Source organism: Trachinotus anak, unplaced genomic scaffold (assembly GCF_046630095.1).
Source record: "Trachinotus anak isolate AG129_WGS33_773 ecotype Australia unplaced genomic scaffold, CSIRO_AGI_Tana_v1 ptg000007l, whole genome shotgun sequence".
Taxonomy (NCBI): domain Eukaryota; kingdom Metazoa; phylum Chordata; class Actinopteri; order Carangiformes; family Carangidae; genus Trachinotus; species Trachinotus anak.
The window spans coordinates 11,487,775-11,504,262 of NW_027273858.1; the positions used below are offsets into that span (position 1 = coordinate 11,487,775).

At 38.6% G+C, this 16,488-nt stretch overlaps 1 protein-coding gene and 1 long non-coding RNA gene across 7 annotated transcripts in view; one reads left to right on the forward strand and one right to left on the reverse strand.

Moving 5' to 3' along the window:
* Positions 1-51: 51 nt before the first annotated feature.
* On the reverse strand, positions 52-4,870 carry cuedc2 (CUE domain containing 2). 5 transcript variants are annotated; one of them, XM_071480518.1, is made up of 9 exons: positions 4,519-4,870; positions 3,696-3,840; positions 3,442-3,585; positions 3,259-3,320; positions 2,930-3,063; positions 2,675-2,842; positions 2,520-2,584; positions 2,372-2,432; positions 52-2,278 (listed from the first exon to the last, which is right to left on the reverse strand). In XM_071480518.1, exons 2-9 carry the CDS (start codon positions 3,767-3,769, stop codon positions 2,132-2,134), a joined length of 855 nt encoding a protein of 284 aa, XP_071336619.1. In that variant the 5' UTR covers positions 3,770-3,840; positions 4,519-4,870; the 3' UTR covers positions 52-2,131. The 5 variants fall into 5 exon arrangements, with proteins under 5 accessions (XP_071336619.1, XP_071336615.1, XP_071336616.1 ...); XM_071480514.1 differs by having other exon boundaries at positions 3,696-3,780; positions 4,519-4,862; XM_071480515.1 differs by lacking the exon at positions 4,519-4,870 and adding an exon at positions 4,282-4,495 and having other exon boundaries at positions 3,696-3,780.
* The window catches only part of LOC139622852 (uncharacterized), a 28,927-nt gene continuing 16,285 nt past the window's right edge, over positions 3,847-16,488 (forward strand). The window contains exons 1-4 of one of the 2 annotated variants that reach the window (XR_011691381.1): positions 3,847-4,112; positions 8,298-8,493; positions 10,049-10,155; positions 10,943-11,660. This is a non-coding gene — a long non-coding RNA (uncharacterized lncRNA). Of the gene's footprint in view, positions 4,113-8,297; positions 8,494-10,048; positions 10,156-10,942; positions 11,661-16,488 lie in introns of those variants that run through there. The other variant, XR_011691380.1, reaches the window with a different exon arrangement.

The following is a 16,488-nucleotide window of genomic DNA, read 5'->3' on the forward strand; positions in this document are numbered from 1 at the left end:
TTAAACTTGTTCCTTCTGTCACATGGGTGAATAAATCAAAGAACACAATGCTGAATGGTAGTCTACAAAAATTAGTATTTATTTACTACAAATTGTGCATCAATGGTTTCTCAAAGTGAGGGGTTAAAACTCAGTTGTGACTGAACAGCTTCAGTAAGCCTATACCATGCTCTATGGTAACACCATCATATAGTAATTGAAGACAACATTGCTGCTGATAATGACAAGTATCAGTAACAACACTTATTTTCAACACTTGATTGTGTTATACCTACACTCAAGAAAGCTATATTATACCACCAATCAAAAACAATTTCTTATAGTTGCTCCAAACGGGTGCAGAGGGGAACACAAATAAACAGGTATATATCTAAAAAAAAAAACTGACCAACCCATTTATCCTAATATACAATTACCAAGAAATAAGAGTCTCATCATAATCAGAAATTTCACAACCAACGATCACAAGCGAAGCAAAATTCACAGAACACAAATGAGATGAAAGGAACCAAGAGGAGCACTTCAGTAACATGTAAACAGACCCTTAAAGCAAACAACAGCGCCTCTTCACAATAAAATGCATGATCTGAGACTTTGCAAATCTAAACATCTATATCAAAAATAAAGACAATGCTGTTGGAATGAACTTTAAAATCAAGTCCTCCAGCAGCGTGTTTCGGTTAACATTTAAGGGGCAACCGGTCCTCCACTTCATTACGCCAGAATTTAGTGCTGTAATCGTCAGTGCACCCTTGCGAATAGAATTTGTTGTGCTAGAAAATTAACTAACAAAGACTTTATTGATAGTTTTAGTGTTTTCCATTACAGTCGAGTAATACAATTATTTTAAAGGTGCGTGAAAATAAGTGCACCCCTTGTTTAATTATAACAAGGCTGCTCAAGATTCTGTCGGGTCATAGTGACAGGTTTTTAATACTTTGAGCCAAAGACATCATGTTTCAATTTTTTTCAAAATGATATGTTTTTCTGTTTTTCCATTTTAGAAATCATAGACAACAAAAATAACTTTGTATAGTATAAAACTTTGCATATTATCACATACCCTTTATTTGCCCTACGTGCCCTAGAAGGTAATAAAAGCAAATCAGGACTATGGTTTTTCCCTTGTGGACCTGTTAAGAGGACAATTCAAGGTGATACTCAACAGTCTCAGAAGCATTGAACCTCCATCATATTGAAAGTTATCTGGATAAATCAGCTGAAATCTGGAGCATCCTGATACGTCAGCTGCTTCATGCAGGCTTGAATTTTTTGTTGTTTAGTCGACATTTAGTAGTGTACACACTATAATCTAGCCAGTAAACAATGCTGTAGGTGTATCATAAGTAATATAAACTGAATGGTTGTAGCACGCACTAAGGTATCCAAATGTTCATAAAAAAAAAGGATCTGTCTCAGACAACAATTTCATCTGAAAACCATTTTGTAGCACAACAAATTGTCCAAAACACAAGGCCTGACTCAATATTTTCACAGCGCTATTTCCGTATGATGTAAAAATAGAACTTTAAATAAAATTGGCATCAATGATTTAAAATGTACATAAAAGCAGTTGCTATTTGTAATGTCCAGAAGAAATTTTACAGCACCACTAGAACTTATTTACAGAAATGAAAATAGATTCATCTCTATAACGTTGTGTCATAATTATGAATCTGTATTGTACTACGTTAAAGGACAATAACAAAAAACCCAAAAATAATGATTATGATAAAAAAATAAAAATAAAATTATATGGTTAAAAAAAACAAACAAAAACAAAAAAAAAACAGTAACGTCAGTGCAACATCAGACCTGCTGAGATGGCAAAACGTAGATAGGTTAGGCTGTTACACAAACCAGAACACAAGTTACAACATCCCCACCAATATATCACACAAAATTTTCTAAATTGAACAGTGATGCAACTGAAAACACCGTAATTTTACATTTTAACCAAGGCATATAATGGTAACATTTTGTTCAAATAAGCCACTGACACTAACTAACGAATATGTTCCTTTACTTGGGGGAAAAAAAATCTAACAAATTCAGGCTAAATGGACTTGATAAATTAATAAGAGTGTAAACAATATTGTCAGTAGCTGCTCTTCCAGTGGTGTGCTTGTCATCAATGGAATCTGTACTTTCGTGCAGGCTTGAGGTTGACATATGTCTTCTTCATGTCCTCCGTCTCATTTTTCTTAACAAGTTGATATCGCTCTCCCTTTGTGGTTACCACCTGATTACCATGGTACCGCACTAGCTTCTTTGGAGCCTGCAGGAATCACATCGGAGTGCACAGGTTTTATTGTATGAAATGCATTTGGTAAAGCTACACTGTGGATATGGACTATAACCAGCAACTTACATCTTTGGGGGCGACAGGCCGGTGCGTTTTGTTGTCCTCCTCCCTGTCCACCAGCATGTACCTGTGGAGATGAAACATAGTCGCAAACACTCTAATAAAGAAGCGGGGCTAGTTCTGCTTTCCACAGTATAATAGCAATCTTACTCACTTCTCAAGGATGCTCTCTTTCAGTTTCTGGTCTGCCAGTGAGGAAATATTTTTCCCATGGTTTACCTGAGGCAACAGGATACCATCAAATCAGATCTACACAAGGCAGGCAGCAGCCGACATCAAACAAAGTGACAGTCTTTGGCAGAGACTCACATTAAGAGGAGTGGGGCTGAGTTGAACATCGCCCTCTATGATAAGGCGCACAGCTTCCTCCATGTCTCCTTTGGCAATAGAGAGGGCACTACGAGCCTCAGACAGACTACACTTGGGAAACATCTCCAGGAGGTGCTGCTCCTGGGCTTCCCACTCAGACACTGGTAACTGGACATATAGACATTTATATATCCTCTGAAATCAAGTGCATCAAGAAAAGGAAAATAAGGTGCTGATGTGCAGTGAAATGATCACCTTGGCAGTGGCGCCCTCTGTCTGTGTTTTAAGGCACTGTGTTTCTTCTCCTGGTGGAGGTTCACTGGGCATTGTGGTGAGTTTCAAAGAAATATCATCTGTCCTCGCCTTAGGCACACCGTTTTCTTCATCGGCTAATAAAGAAACAAATTATCCTCAGCACACAATAGTATAACGTTGGGTTGATGATAACCATGTAAATTGAGTGTCACTGCCCAGCAAAGTTTTGTTTTGGCGACTCTTTTGGCAGTATTATGAAAATGATGAAACTATTTGGAAAGCATAAGACTGCCACAAAACTGAATCAGAAATAATAATAAATGCAGTACCTGAGGTCCGAGCAGTGGCTAGTTTTGAAGCCAGGCTGAACATCATTTCACAGACTTTAACACTGCAAAATAAAAAAAAAAAAAAAAAAAAAAAACACCTTTATAATAATAAATGACAGAGTAATGTAGTTATTTCATTGACCCAATACAATCGGAACAGAAAAAAGTGTGGCAGTCTCTTACCTTTCAATTTCAGCAAAGCCAGGTATGTAAGCTTCTAGCATCTCTGCAAAGACCTCCACATCAAAGTTCTCCTCCACACTCTGCTGGGAGCCCAGATCCTCCAGGACTCCAGTGATGTAAGACAGAAGAACATCATCCAGTGTGCTGCAGTGAATGGTAAAAAAAAATAAGTCACTGTCAAACTGATTGAACTACACATTACTGTAAGGATGCAAAAAAAAAAAAAAAAAAAAAAAAAAGGAGGAACTGTTTACCTGAGATCTGCATCGGGAATGTAAGCCTGAATAAATTCGTGCATCGCACCGTGGATGATTTTGTGGAGGTCCATTGTGTGGAGTGCTGGAGTTGGGGTACAGCAGATGGTCGAGGGTGTTATAATGAGCAGCAGTGACTGCAGACCTCAAATAACCAAACACAGCAGTTGTCATCCGTGCACCAAATATGGTACACTACCAGCTCAGGCTGACATAACGGTGTTACCAAAGCATTTCTCTTACGAAAGCCTGGTTGTGAAAGCTTGTTGCCGCTGCAGCATCTTACAGTAACAGTTTCAACAGAGATCGCCAGAGGAGAAAGGTTAGCCAGGATGCAGCCACAACTAACATTAACATCATTGGGAAAACCACGTCATACCTTTGCTGCAAAGTAATTCATTGATGTTACAGCTGCAGGTAACTAATGTCATCAAACAGTGCTTTTGCGTCGCTCTCGTTTAGTGCAACATAACAACCTTGCCACATTGGTTCTGCTGCCCAGCGTTAGCATTACAGCTACTCGGATGTTAGTTACCCGCTAATGGTTGACACCACGGCTAAGCTATCGTCGTTTGTTAGCATCCACCTCATTCAGCCAGTTGTTCCACGCACGAAATTTCTTCACTTCAGTGTCCTTTCATCAACAAGCTTCGCCTTCATCTCCGTAACCTCTGGCAGGAATAGAGGTAGGCTGTTAGCGAACCAGAGCTAGCTAAGTGGTTTGTTGTTAGCGGACAATAACTGCTAGCTAACGGCTAACACTTGCTGCCAAACCGACCTCGGTTATTTGTACCGGAGCGAATTGCAACGCAGTAAAACTTACTGTGGCAGAAATTACGGGGACATGAAGCTCAAAGTTTTCATCAAATGTAGTAGTTGGAGGCAGGTCAGTGCAGTGGGACCAGGCTTTCTATCCGTGCTCCTTGTTGGCCCGCACGATTCAAAACATTAGCACGTCATTTCCTTTGATTGTAAACAGCCTAGTTAAATACGGGTTTCTGTTATAAATGTCTATACACGCTGTTTTTTAAACATTTTTTAAACAGAAAAGCGATTTGTTAGTGGTAATGAACGATTGAACGATCTTGAACGATTTGTCGATTAATTCATTAGTCGATCGACAGAAAAACTCGCCTTCGCAAATTAAACTTTTTGTAGTTGCTGATCTGCAGCTATTTTGGTGATCAATTAATAATTTGAGTAATTTTTCACCGAAAAATTCACAAAAATTGATTTGTTTCTCAGTGTTTCTCAGTTTTATATAATTGAAAACAGGGTATTTTTTGGGTTTGGACAGTTGATTGAACAAAATAAGGTATTTGAATGTGTCACGTTGGCCAGAGGCCAATTGTATCACAGATTAATTGACACTGAAAATAATTGTTAGTTGCCATTTTCTCAACCCCAAATTTCCTTTTTTTTTGTAATATATGCTGCATGAACTAAATTAAGCTGGTAAATTGAAGCTATTTTAAAAAATAAGAAGGATAACTAGTCCTAATTATATAAACTAGGTATTTTGACAACAATGTTACACATTTTATTAAATTGTCTTTAAGCTATCCCACACATCATACCTGTGACTTATTCGTTAAGGGAAACACACACCTAAGATATAACATTTTAGTGAGTACAACAATGTGTTTTAAGGCAACAAAAAAAGAACAATAAACTATTAACCTATAGCAGGACTCAAACAAAGCAAATAAGGCAGAGCAAGAAAAGACACACTCACTCACACAAAGCAAAATCTTTGCTGGTGCTAATAGGTCGTGTCCAACAACTGCTCAAGGTGTAATAGCTTTCTTTTAAAATGTGAAATCAATTTCGTGTATTCTTATCTTCCACTGAAAACCAAGACTTTTACAGCTAATCATACACATGTTTTGTTAAGACTTTCTCCTCAATAAATGTGAAGCTTTCCGTGACTCATCTTTTGTTCCTGACTCAGTTTCTCAACACTGGCCTGGGCAGCAAATAGTCTACTCTCAGTGGGACATTATCTTATATCTTTTGCCAGATCCATACATAGTTGATGATGAAGGTGTTATCTGAGGCAGCATCAATGATGCCATCAGAGCCTGCTCTCAGTTACCTCCGCCTGTGTTGGTATTATGGCAGATATGTACATGTAAATCATTAATGCCCATTCAATTGTTTTCTTGCTCCCTTGGCAGTATCTCTTGCCGGTTGTAGTATTTCATCAGGAAATATGGTACACACCACTGATAAAACAAGCAAGAACAATTCTCAACTTGGCTGAACTCTGTTTCAACCCTGAGCTCATGGCTAGACAGGTGGGGCTGAGGTATCTGGGGGGAGAGCGTGTAAAACCTACGGCAGAGAAGAGCATCTTGTTTTCTCCATGTGTGTTAACAGCTGACACTGAGAACAGCCTCCGAGTCATACAACACATATTGATGCACTTGCATTCATTGAGTAGCATCAATATACTGCAATATCGCGTTCACACTTGTGTTAAAATTGTACAGGCCCAAGCTTCAGACAACATATACACTTTTACCAACAAAGCAAAATCATAACTGAAGTGTCACATTTATCTCTGCACAAAAGTTAATGCTCTCAAGGACACCCTATATTTTTAATTTTTTTTTCATCATTTACAATTCAGAATTCAGCCCTAAATACAAACTCGTGCTAACAGACTTTATAAAGCTGACACCAAAGGGTTTCACTTTTTTTTCTTTTTAAAGGAAATATGTCCCAACACTGGGTGGCAGCATTGAGTTATTACTGACAGCGGGACCTCATCCACTTCTCTGAGAGATGGGTTGCTTTTGAGACCCCCCAGTAGAAACAAAACAACAAAGGAAATTCATGGCTATTATCAGATTTACAATAGTTTATAGCATCTCAGAGTAAAATAAACGTATTATTATTAATTATTTTGTTAAAAACTCGTTCCATTACAGCTGTGAGTAGTTTACAAGAAGAAGCGACATCCTTGTGCTTAAATTTTATGTTGCAATTATCAAAAGAAGTGTAGCTGATGTTGTGGAGGAAGGTTGTTATCTTTCATCTTTACTTTAATCCCATCTGGGAACAACAACTCTGATTGCTATAGTCATTTATGTTTGGTCAGTTTTTCTGATTTGCCTTTGTGAGCAAAGACTTCCCAGCTTTTTGCACACAGTGGTTAGCAGTTGGTGTATAAGTCCATGCTTTTGTGCAAGTGAGAGAGGGAGACATAGCTAGTCATGCACTTATCCAATCAGTTATTCCAACTACATGTAAATGAATGCATTGCAAAATAGAACAATTCTGATTATATTAAAGAAGCCTCACTTTGAAGATAACACTATAAATGATAAAGGTTAAAATATTCTTTGTGGTAATTTATCCCCTGCTATTGTTGCATCACAAAAAATACTGAGAAGCATGCAAACATCCAGCTATATAATCATTATATAATCACATATAAACACACATACAATAAACTGGATCAATACAAGTGACATAAAGCATCAATAATAACAAAGCCTGTATTGCACTTAGCCTCAAGCAACATTATTATTTAAAATTTCCAGTGAGGATTGAGTTGAAATAACATGGCAGTAAAATATATGACTCAAAGTATTTGAATATTTTCACAAACTGTATTGAAAGTACATTTGAGTTTGGAAATGATTGTATTTCTTCTGCTTTTAGGCATAAGGACAAGATTTGTCCACAAATGTCTAACAACCAGAATAAATAATAAAAAAACTTATAAACTCATTACAGTACACGCTGTTGCAAGTAGAAGAGAAACTTTAATATGTGCTAATGGTATGTTTACACATTTCCGCTCCTATATGCTGGGGTACAATCAAGCATGTCATGCAACAATGTTGAGTCAGGGCACATAATGTGGATATTGTACTGGTGGCACAGATTTCCATTTTCACACAGACAGTGGGGACGGGAAGGGGGGGGGGGGGGGGGGGGGGGGGTTGGCTGGGGGTTGTCTGAGCAAAAATAAATTAATTTTACAATTCTCATCAGAGTCCCCAAAACACTGAATGATTTACTGCCAAATTAATTACCCTTTACCTAACTTTAGACAATAATGCTCAGCGCTGTCTGTCGGAACAGTGTTATTCTATTAACGTTCGATTTGCAGTTCAGCCAGAGTGACTTCATATTTAGATTTTATTATATTTTCTTAGTGAACGTGTAGCATTGCATCCACAATAGAAAGGCACAGAATTATCTGATATTTTTCAGTTGAATCACCTGTGCAGCAGAGATGGGATCAGCACATTATTTGCAGAGAGAATTTGTTAAAAAATTTTAAACACTGAACATATCTGTTCCACAGCATTACAAAAGGTGCATTTACAGAGTGAATTCAAGCACAGTGCAGTTTAATTAATTGAAACTTTTACAATATAAGGCCTCCTTCACAATCATCACCCATATTTAATCAAATATAAGACTTACTTATCATTTCACCTCTCTGCTTGGTTCTGAAGGTCGTGGGATTCAAAGCGTTCTTGTGTTGATTTTTACAAAAGTACAGGATTAACAACACTTGCGAAATCAAAGTTGGCATACGTTTTCAATACAATTTTTTCTTTTGCACTTTTTTTCTTTATTAAGAGCTGCAGTGTTAGTGACTTGAGGAGACTTGGAGCATGAGCGTGAGATTAGCTGGCTGGTTGTCCGAGGGCGAGTGCTGACCTTATCCAGATCCGGGCCACCTGTGAGGGCTAGCCTGCCCTCCCGTCTGCCTCCTGTCCTGTCTCCAGGAAGTGGTCACCAGGCAGCGCATTGCCACTTCTTCCACAGTCACAGGGTACACAAGTATTGCAGGGTTACACAGGACATGTAGACCATTAAGCTTGTAAAATGTTTATATGTCTCATTGTATATCACATTTATATATCTAATAGAGAAACGCTGACAACCCTTAGAGATGTATATACAGCAGATAAACCTATGAAAGTAAATTACATTTTGTATTTACCATAAGTAAAGTTTTGTTTGACACAATAAGCTGCAACAAATGGGTGCAATAAGCAGTGCAATTCAAAACACAACTGGCTTGGGTTCATCTCAGTAAATGGGTTGGTCTCCCTTGTCTTGGTCTGTGTGTCTCTGTTCAGCAGTCGATAGGTTAACCTGCCTGTGGCATCCATCTTATGTGGCCCCCCTCGCATTACCATTGATCTGAGGGAAATAAAGAGCACACGTGTTATTATATACAGCCCAGAAAAACACCCTCTCACAGTGATGGAGTGAACAGGCCAAATGTATGAAATATTGCCCCTCCGACATATTCTGTCTTCCTGTCAATATTGCAGCCTTTGCCCACAATCTGGATCAATAGCGACTTATCTTTTCATGATAACACATAACAATGTTGTCTGTTGTCTTTTTCTGATATTGAAGTTCTAATTCTGTCCCTCTGCCTTTATAAATCATCCATGCTGATATGTTTATTTGGATATTTCTTATTTTCCTAGGTTTTTTTTTTACCAAAGAAATAAAATTGGCGTGGGCCCGCTAGTCTGAGACATGGCAGTTACAAATTTACATGTTGGTTTTCTGGACGTTTCTCTGAAGCTTTTGGGGGTCTCTCATGTGTGAGACTGCTCAGTGGAGAGAAGACACCCCTCTGTAAAAACATCTGTTGTGGAAATGGCTGTCAGACTCCCTTTTGTGGGCTCCGTCTTTTCTTTGCACAGAGATTGTCATTTGTTTTGATCATTTATGTGGGTGAAAGAATAATGATAAAAAATCTGGAGAATGTAGCCATGCAGTTGAGCAGTCTACAGTGGGGCTGTATTTATACATTTATTTATTTGTTTTATGGAAAGGAACATTTCTCTCTGATTTAGAGGCATTGTGGTCTGCACAATGAGGCATGTCATGTAACTATGTTATCTAATGTAAAAGTAAACTATAATGCACCTTGAGGGATTTAACAAAGTAAAGTTTTTACGAAATATTTTGCAATTAACCATTTCAGTAAGCATACGTTCCCTGTACATTACGACAAGCTGCTGAAAGATGATAACAAAAAATACTCTTTAATTATTCATGATGTGGTGATCGTTATCATCTATGGAAGAAGTCACTGGAAAAGAGAAATTGACATTGTATTTTATTATTTAGATTGATTTCATTGTGGAAAATGCTATTTTGCTCTGCATTAAAAATAAAATACCTACTATAGTCCTCCATTCTGTCAGCTTTGTATGACTGAATGAAGCAATCAGTGTAATTTAATGTAAATTAACTAAACTAAATCCTGTAAACAAGTGCAATAGGAAGTGATAAGTAGAAAAGGTTGATGTCCTTGAAATATATTGTCAACAAATGCTCTGTGTTGTGACTTTTTTGTGTAGAATGGCCCAGGGTGCAGTGACGGCAGCGTCCTCCACCTACACAGGAAGTGTTCTGAAAGCACCTGTCCAGTGGTGCCACAGGGCACATCACCTCTATGTGCTACCAGGTCAGCCGCCATTTGTCTGAGTCAAACAGCTCTCTCACCTGATTCCTTTTTTCTTCCTTTTTAAATGTTGATGTTATTTCCATGCTATGCTATATATTTTTCAATGTTTTAGGGACCACACCCAACAGGTAAATTACTGCATTGGGCTGAAATGATAATAATAATAAATAAATTGTGAAAGCAGAGTATACAGCCGCAGTTGGATGGTGCACCTGTACACTGTGTCTTGAAGCTAACAGTGGAAAACCTAGACATTTTACTGGCAATTTCCACTCATCGCTGTGTTAGAAAAAAAAAAAAAAAACAATTCTGGATTGACACAATATTTCATGTGAGTCCCAGGAGCTCTCTCTGAGTTGTTGCAACATCAATATTTGACCATGTTAGACATGAGACATTTTCCCGAGTTAACACAGAATGTCACATGGGTTTACACTGCAAATCCTGACGTCATACGGTTTCACTTTATATATGAGTTATATAAAAAATTTGTCTGAGTGTAGTTTTGATTTTCAGTTTTGATTACTGGAAAAAAATATACTTTTTTTTTTTTTAAACAAAATAGAGCAGATTCTATATAGAAGAATCTCAACATTGTACCTGATTTAAAAGGTGTAAAAGCTGTCTACATTTAAATGAACCATAACAGCAAGATCCCTGCATGAATTAATGGGATGCCTGTTTGTGACGCTATGATTTTCCTGCAGAACAGGTGAGTGTTTGAGCAGAGTGACACCTCATAAACTAGCTGATAACCTGTTCCTGTGTCTTCTTATCTGTCTTCCAGACAATCCCTGGTCCCTTAGCACGTTGTCGTTTCCCCTCGGGCCCATTATCAGATCCCCTCTGTAGGCTCTCAGCAGCTGCAGTTATTGTGGAAGACTCTACTTTTATAGCCTCATGATGTCTGTGACAACACTGGCTTTTATGAGTGAATACATGCGGTTGTTGGGATAGCTTCCTTTTTTTTTTTGTTTTGACTCAGAAGCTTCCTTCTATTTTTTTCTATTTTTCCCATCAAAGATAAAAAATCCTCATTGAACCTTTTTAAGATTAACAACATGCTTGACACTTGAAATAAGTTTTTTTTTGGCAAACAAGTAAAGAAATGTAATGATTCCAGCCTTTCCGGCGGTTTTAAGTTAAATCAGCGGCTAATAGTAATATGTGTTTACACAAAAGCTGAAGTATAAATAATATATTAAATGTCAGTTCATAAAAAAGACAAGGCAAAGAAAAAGCCTATTGAAAAATTTAATGCTGAATTTAATGTTGAGGTTATTTTCAAATATTATATCGTTAATCATCTTTTTCCAATCATGTTTCAGCACTGATCGGCCCCTCGCGCTATCTGTGAGAAACGTGTTATCTCCCTCTGCCATTCATGTACACATTTATTGGATTCCAAGTCTCTGGGATCAATCTTTTGGCCACCAGAGGAGCATAACTAATGGCAACATTAGAATGGCTTTGTGAGAGGGACTGGCCGGATGCGGGTTAACCAAGCAGGAAATAATCTAGGATTTTATATCCTGCATGAATGGCCATAGGATATGCTGAGAATAAATTAATCCCCCCAAAATTTTAGCGGTGAGGTTATCTTTTGAATGAAACAGTTTCAGAGGGGTGGATGGTTTATTTAGCTGATTTTTTTTTTCTGGGGGAGGAGGGGTTGGTGTTGCTCCCTGCATGCACACGTGGAATTTCTTGGCAGATAATGACTGTCATCTTAATGCTCAGCCAGGGTCAGACTATCTATTCTGTCTCTGACCGCAGGTCTAGACGGCCTTCCTCTGGAAAGCAATTTTTCCCCCCTTCCTTTTAAAGAACCACTTCTATTTTCCTGTTGTGCCCAAACAAGGATTTTATAAAACGGGTGACATCGCCACACAAGCTGTCGGCCGAATCCCCCTTAATTAAAGTGACGTTTAAAGCCTTCCTCAGACACTAATAAACCCCCTCTCCATTAAGATCCTCCTAATTACTGTGTGCAAAGGAAAGGGGGACACACACAGACAGACAGTGTGGAGGTAAGCCTGCTGGCATTTGGCCCCATAAGCTGAGCGCCACACAAAAGAAAATGTCCCCTGGGTTACCCATCCCACAAGACAGATTCCTGTTTTTTTTTTTTTCAACCTCACTCCCCCTCTCCTGTTTTCTTCTTTATGAATGAAAGTATATGACATGTGGGGCTGAGAGTGTCCATTCATGGAGCTGGTGGAATGTGTGAATAAGGCATGAATGAGGCATGAATCCCAGCCATCTGATTAGTCATTAAGCAGTCTTTTGACATTGTCATTGTTTAAATGTGCATAGTGGAAGTGAGAGTGCTGTTGTCTATAAACCCCCATTCACTAATGTGAGGCTGATTAGAAAAGATAAATATTCAGTGTAAACTGAGGGATGCCGGGATCTTCTCAGAAAGCATCCTTCTAACATTTTGATATCAGTAAACTAATTAAAACACAATAGAATATTAATTAATAAGGCTTTGCTATGTCAGGTGCTAGTCCCATGATGGTTTGAAGTGGCTTCAACTGATGTGAACAAGAGAATCTCATATGGTTACATGTCACACTGATCCACAAGTACAAGAGTGTGTGGACAGTCACTACAGCTTCAGTGGCAGAGGCCTGCCCAGAGAGGTTAAACGTGTTTGGTTCGTGTCCTGGTCTGCAGATTAATGACATTAACGAAGTTTCCATTAGTCGTGCAACTGGGGGAGACATGGGCGTCCATGCGGAAAGCCACATGACCGAGGCAGAGATAAGAGAAAATGAAATACGTCTTCGTGGAGACAGGAGGGGCCAGGAAGTGCCACTCCAAATTAGCCGCAGGCCCAGTTTGTTGTTACTTCATTAACCCAACAGCCCCGGGAAAAATAAAAAGCGGGGTCACAACCTTTAGCAACAGGGAGGCCTGAAATTTGCAAAGAGAGGCTCCGTCAAACTTTGGCTGGATGCAACTATTGACACAATACAGACAAGAGTTTATGAGCGAAAGTCTCCATTTAAAGGAAATCTCACCATTCTTAAGTTTTAGTGTTTTACCTCAAACAGTTCTGTTTAATTTCAGATGAATTCAGTTATAATTGCTGCAGAGTCACATTTAGAACATCAGAAGAAACACCACTTTACTGTTGTTTTAATCACTGAAACAAATGCTGAAATATTCTGCAGGTTAATTACCAGCATGTACTCACATTTTTTTAGAGTGTTGTGAGATAGTAATCCATTTCTTTCTACTCTGACAAGTCGCTATAAAATATTTGGAGCAATCAGTCCGTTGGTCTCAGACAGTCTGAACTTTTACTTTCTTCAAAATGTTAAATGTTAAGAATAGAAATGTCCAAAAGAAGAACATATTAAAAAAAAATATATATATAATGAGTGATCTATTACATTTTTGTTAAAATTAAACAAAACAAGCCATTTAAGTCATTCAAGTGACAGTGAGTATTTGTTGAGGACCCATTACACTCCAAACTTTACACAACATTATATCAAAATAACCCAACACAGTCACATCAGTCATATAAACTCATCATCAGCTTTCTACAAATATCAGTACAATAGGATCTTACTAGGTCATTATTATTAGGCTCTCCAACATTTGGTGCTGTGCCTCAAAACAGAGCTGAGTTGTATAATGCTGTCCTTGTTGTTGTAACACGAGCTGAGCAGTGGCTCTTTATTTGCAGGCAGTGACTTTATTAGAGTCTATGGTTACAGACCCTTGGAAGGAGGGCTATTGTATTCTCACCCCTTCTCTGGCAAACATACCTCTGCTGCTCTATTCCTTTGTGCACTCTTCATAACAAACAGGCCTGATGGATTCTGCAGACGCTCCTGTATTTTGAGGAGTTATTTTTTATTGATTAAAAGAAGGTGGAGTTTGTTCTTTTCATAGATCTGAATTCCAAGTTTATTTCTTAAAAAGTCAGATAAATTACCTTCTCTCTCTCTCTCTCTCTCTTTCTCTCTGTCTCTCTCTCTCTCTCTCTCTTTGACACACACACACACACACACACACACACACACACACACACACACCTACTCAGCAACATGGATCAGCAGCAGCTGACTTGGCTAGAAACTCTGTGGCACAGGTAGACAGAAGCAGGGTCCAGCGAGTGTCTACTGAGGCTGCAGACACATCTGCCTGCTTGATTTCACCTGGTAACTGAGCATGTAGTATTTACTTCTCGGCTGAAATGCAATCAGGGGCTGGTAGCTGGCAAGGAAGCAACGAGCCTGCGATTAGGTGCAGTTTTTTTCACCTCCCCCTCTCTCAAGAAGTAAGGAAGAGTTTGAGTTGAAAAAGTAGAATGGAAAAAATGTATTGAAATATTCTGGCAACTTATGTAAAACAGCATGTGATTTTTTATATATATATATATTTTTTTTCTTTTATAATATATATACATACATAAAAATATTATTTAAACTATCAAAAACAGTCTTTTGTTTTGAAATATTTCCAATTTTCCCAGAATTATTTTGCATGTGTTGGCAGGACACTGATACGTCAAAGTTTTTTCTTGCAACATTTTCTACTGAGGCAGAAGTTCTAATAACATTCAAGCAGTGCTCAAGGTCTAGCAATAAAAACATGATTAAATGTACAGTAGAGTTTCAGATGCATCATTATGAGCTGTTTCATTGCTGAAGACAAAAGCCTCATGAATTCCTGATGATGAATGTAAAGGTGACGCTGCTGCAGGTTCTTACGGTAGAGTGCTCCCCTGTGCGTGTATAAACATTTTACATGCTCTAGACAAGAGTCACCTCTCTAATCTGGCTGAAGAAGTGTGTGGAGAGGCCCTTTATCCCACCCTGCTTTAACCGGTTGCTCACAGAAGAGCCATTTACCTCCACTAATGGGGAGTGAGCCTTTCACTGGGGCCTGTTAGCCTCTCAGCCCTCTGAAAGAAACTTCGCTAGAGAGGAGACATTAAGAAAACCAGTTAATCTGGAGCAGTCTGTCTGTGTCTGCCCAGGGAGTGGATCCAGCTCCTTGGTGCCTTTTCAAGAGGCTCCTCTTCAGAAGTGTTAGATCAGCACTTTTCTCAGTCGCCCTCATGAAGACACAGTGGTTAAATAAATGAGTGTTTAGCCTTTTTGGCCATTGTTTATTGAGTTTGAAAGCTTTTAAATGTTGCAGATTTAGTAAATGAACCACACAAAATTCACTACTGCCTGTATTTTGTGTGTTTATTGCTATTTACCCTTTCACTCATATGCCAAAGGCTTATCAACAGTCAAGTCAAGTACTGAAATAAGATGACAAATCAGGTTCACCATCCCAGTCTAGCATGTTTAGATGCTGACATTTGCCAGTTAGTACTAAATGCAAAGTACAGCTGAGGCTGATGGGAATGTCATTATATACTAATCTACCTGATAATGGTGCTGGATGAAAAGTTGAGGGCTCACCAAAGTCATTACAATCATCTTGAGGGGAATGCAAATGTGTAAGCCAAACTTCATGGCAATCCATCCAGAACATATTTCACTAAAAGCCAAACATGTCAACTTGCTGGTGGTGCTGCAGGAAAAGTCACAGGAACACTAAAGCAAAACTACAGTCAGTAAATATCATCACGTGGGGAGCATGAACATCACAAAATCTAATGGAAATCCATCAAGTTGTTGAGATATTTCAGTCTGGAGTCTGAAACCTTATTTGACAAGAAATTTCAGACACAAGTTTTGGAAGAAAAAAAAAATACTGCAAAAAACTAACAAGGAACCTCTGTGATGTTAACTTCTACCTTTAGCCTATATACAGAAAGTAAATTATTCATTTTAAACTAGTAACTCTCTGAATCCAACAAGAAAGCCTCATTCTCCCTAAAAGGAACCTGAGGAAAGAGTCATAGCAGAAGGAACAGAAGCCCTACCACAATCACAACCAAGTCACTGTTACTTACCTTTGTTTGTGACAGTGGGGGCTTTTAACCCCCAGACAGTTAGTCTTTACTGACCGTTTATGGAGCAATCCTACTGTGGCAGGAGTGCTACACCAAGGTCATCAGTGGCTGCAACCAGAGCGACCTGTCGTTAAAGACGGGACAAATAAACACAGGAGGAACTCTGGAGAATGGGGTTAATCAGGTAGGTAGCCACAATGGCAGGTGGCTGGCGGGTTAGGTTGAGCAGGAAAAAAGTGTGTAGGGTGGGTGAAGGACGAGAGTATGAGAGAAGCATTTTACTGTAATTCAGCAGTGCAGGAAGACAGTTCAGTTTGCAGAATCAGAAACATACAAAAAAATGTATAATGTAACACATACACACACACACACATGCATGCACAAACAAATGTGCATACAGA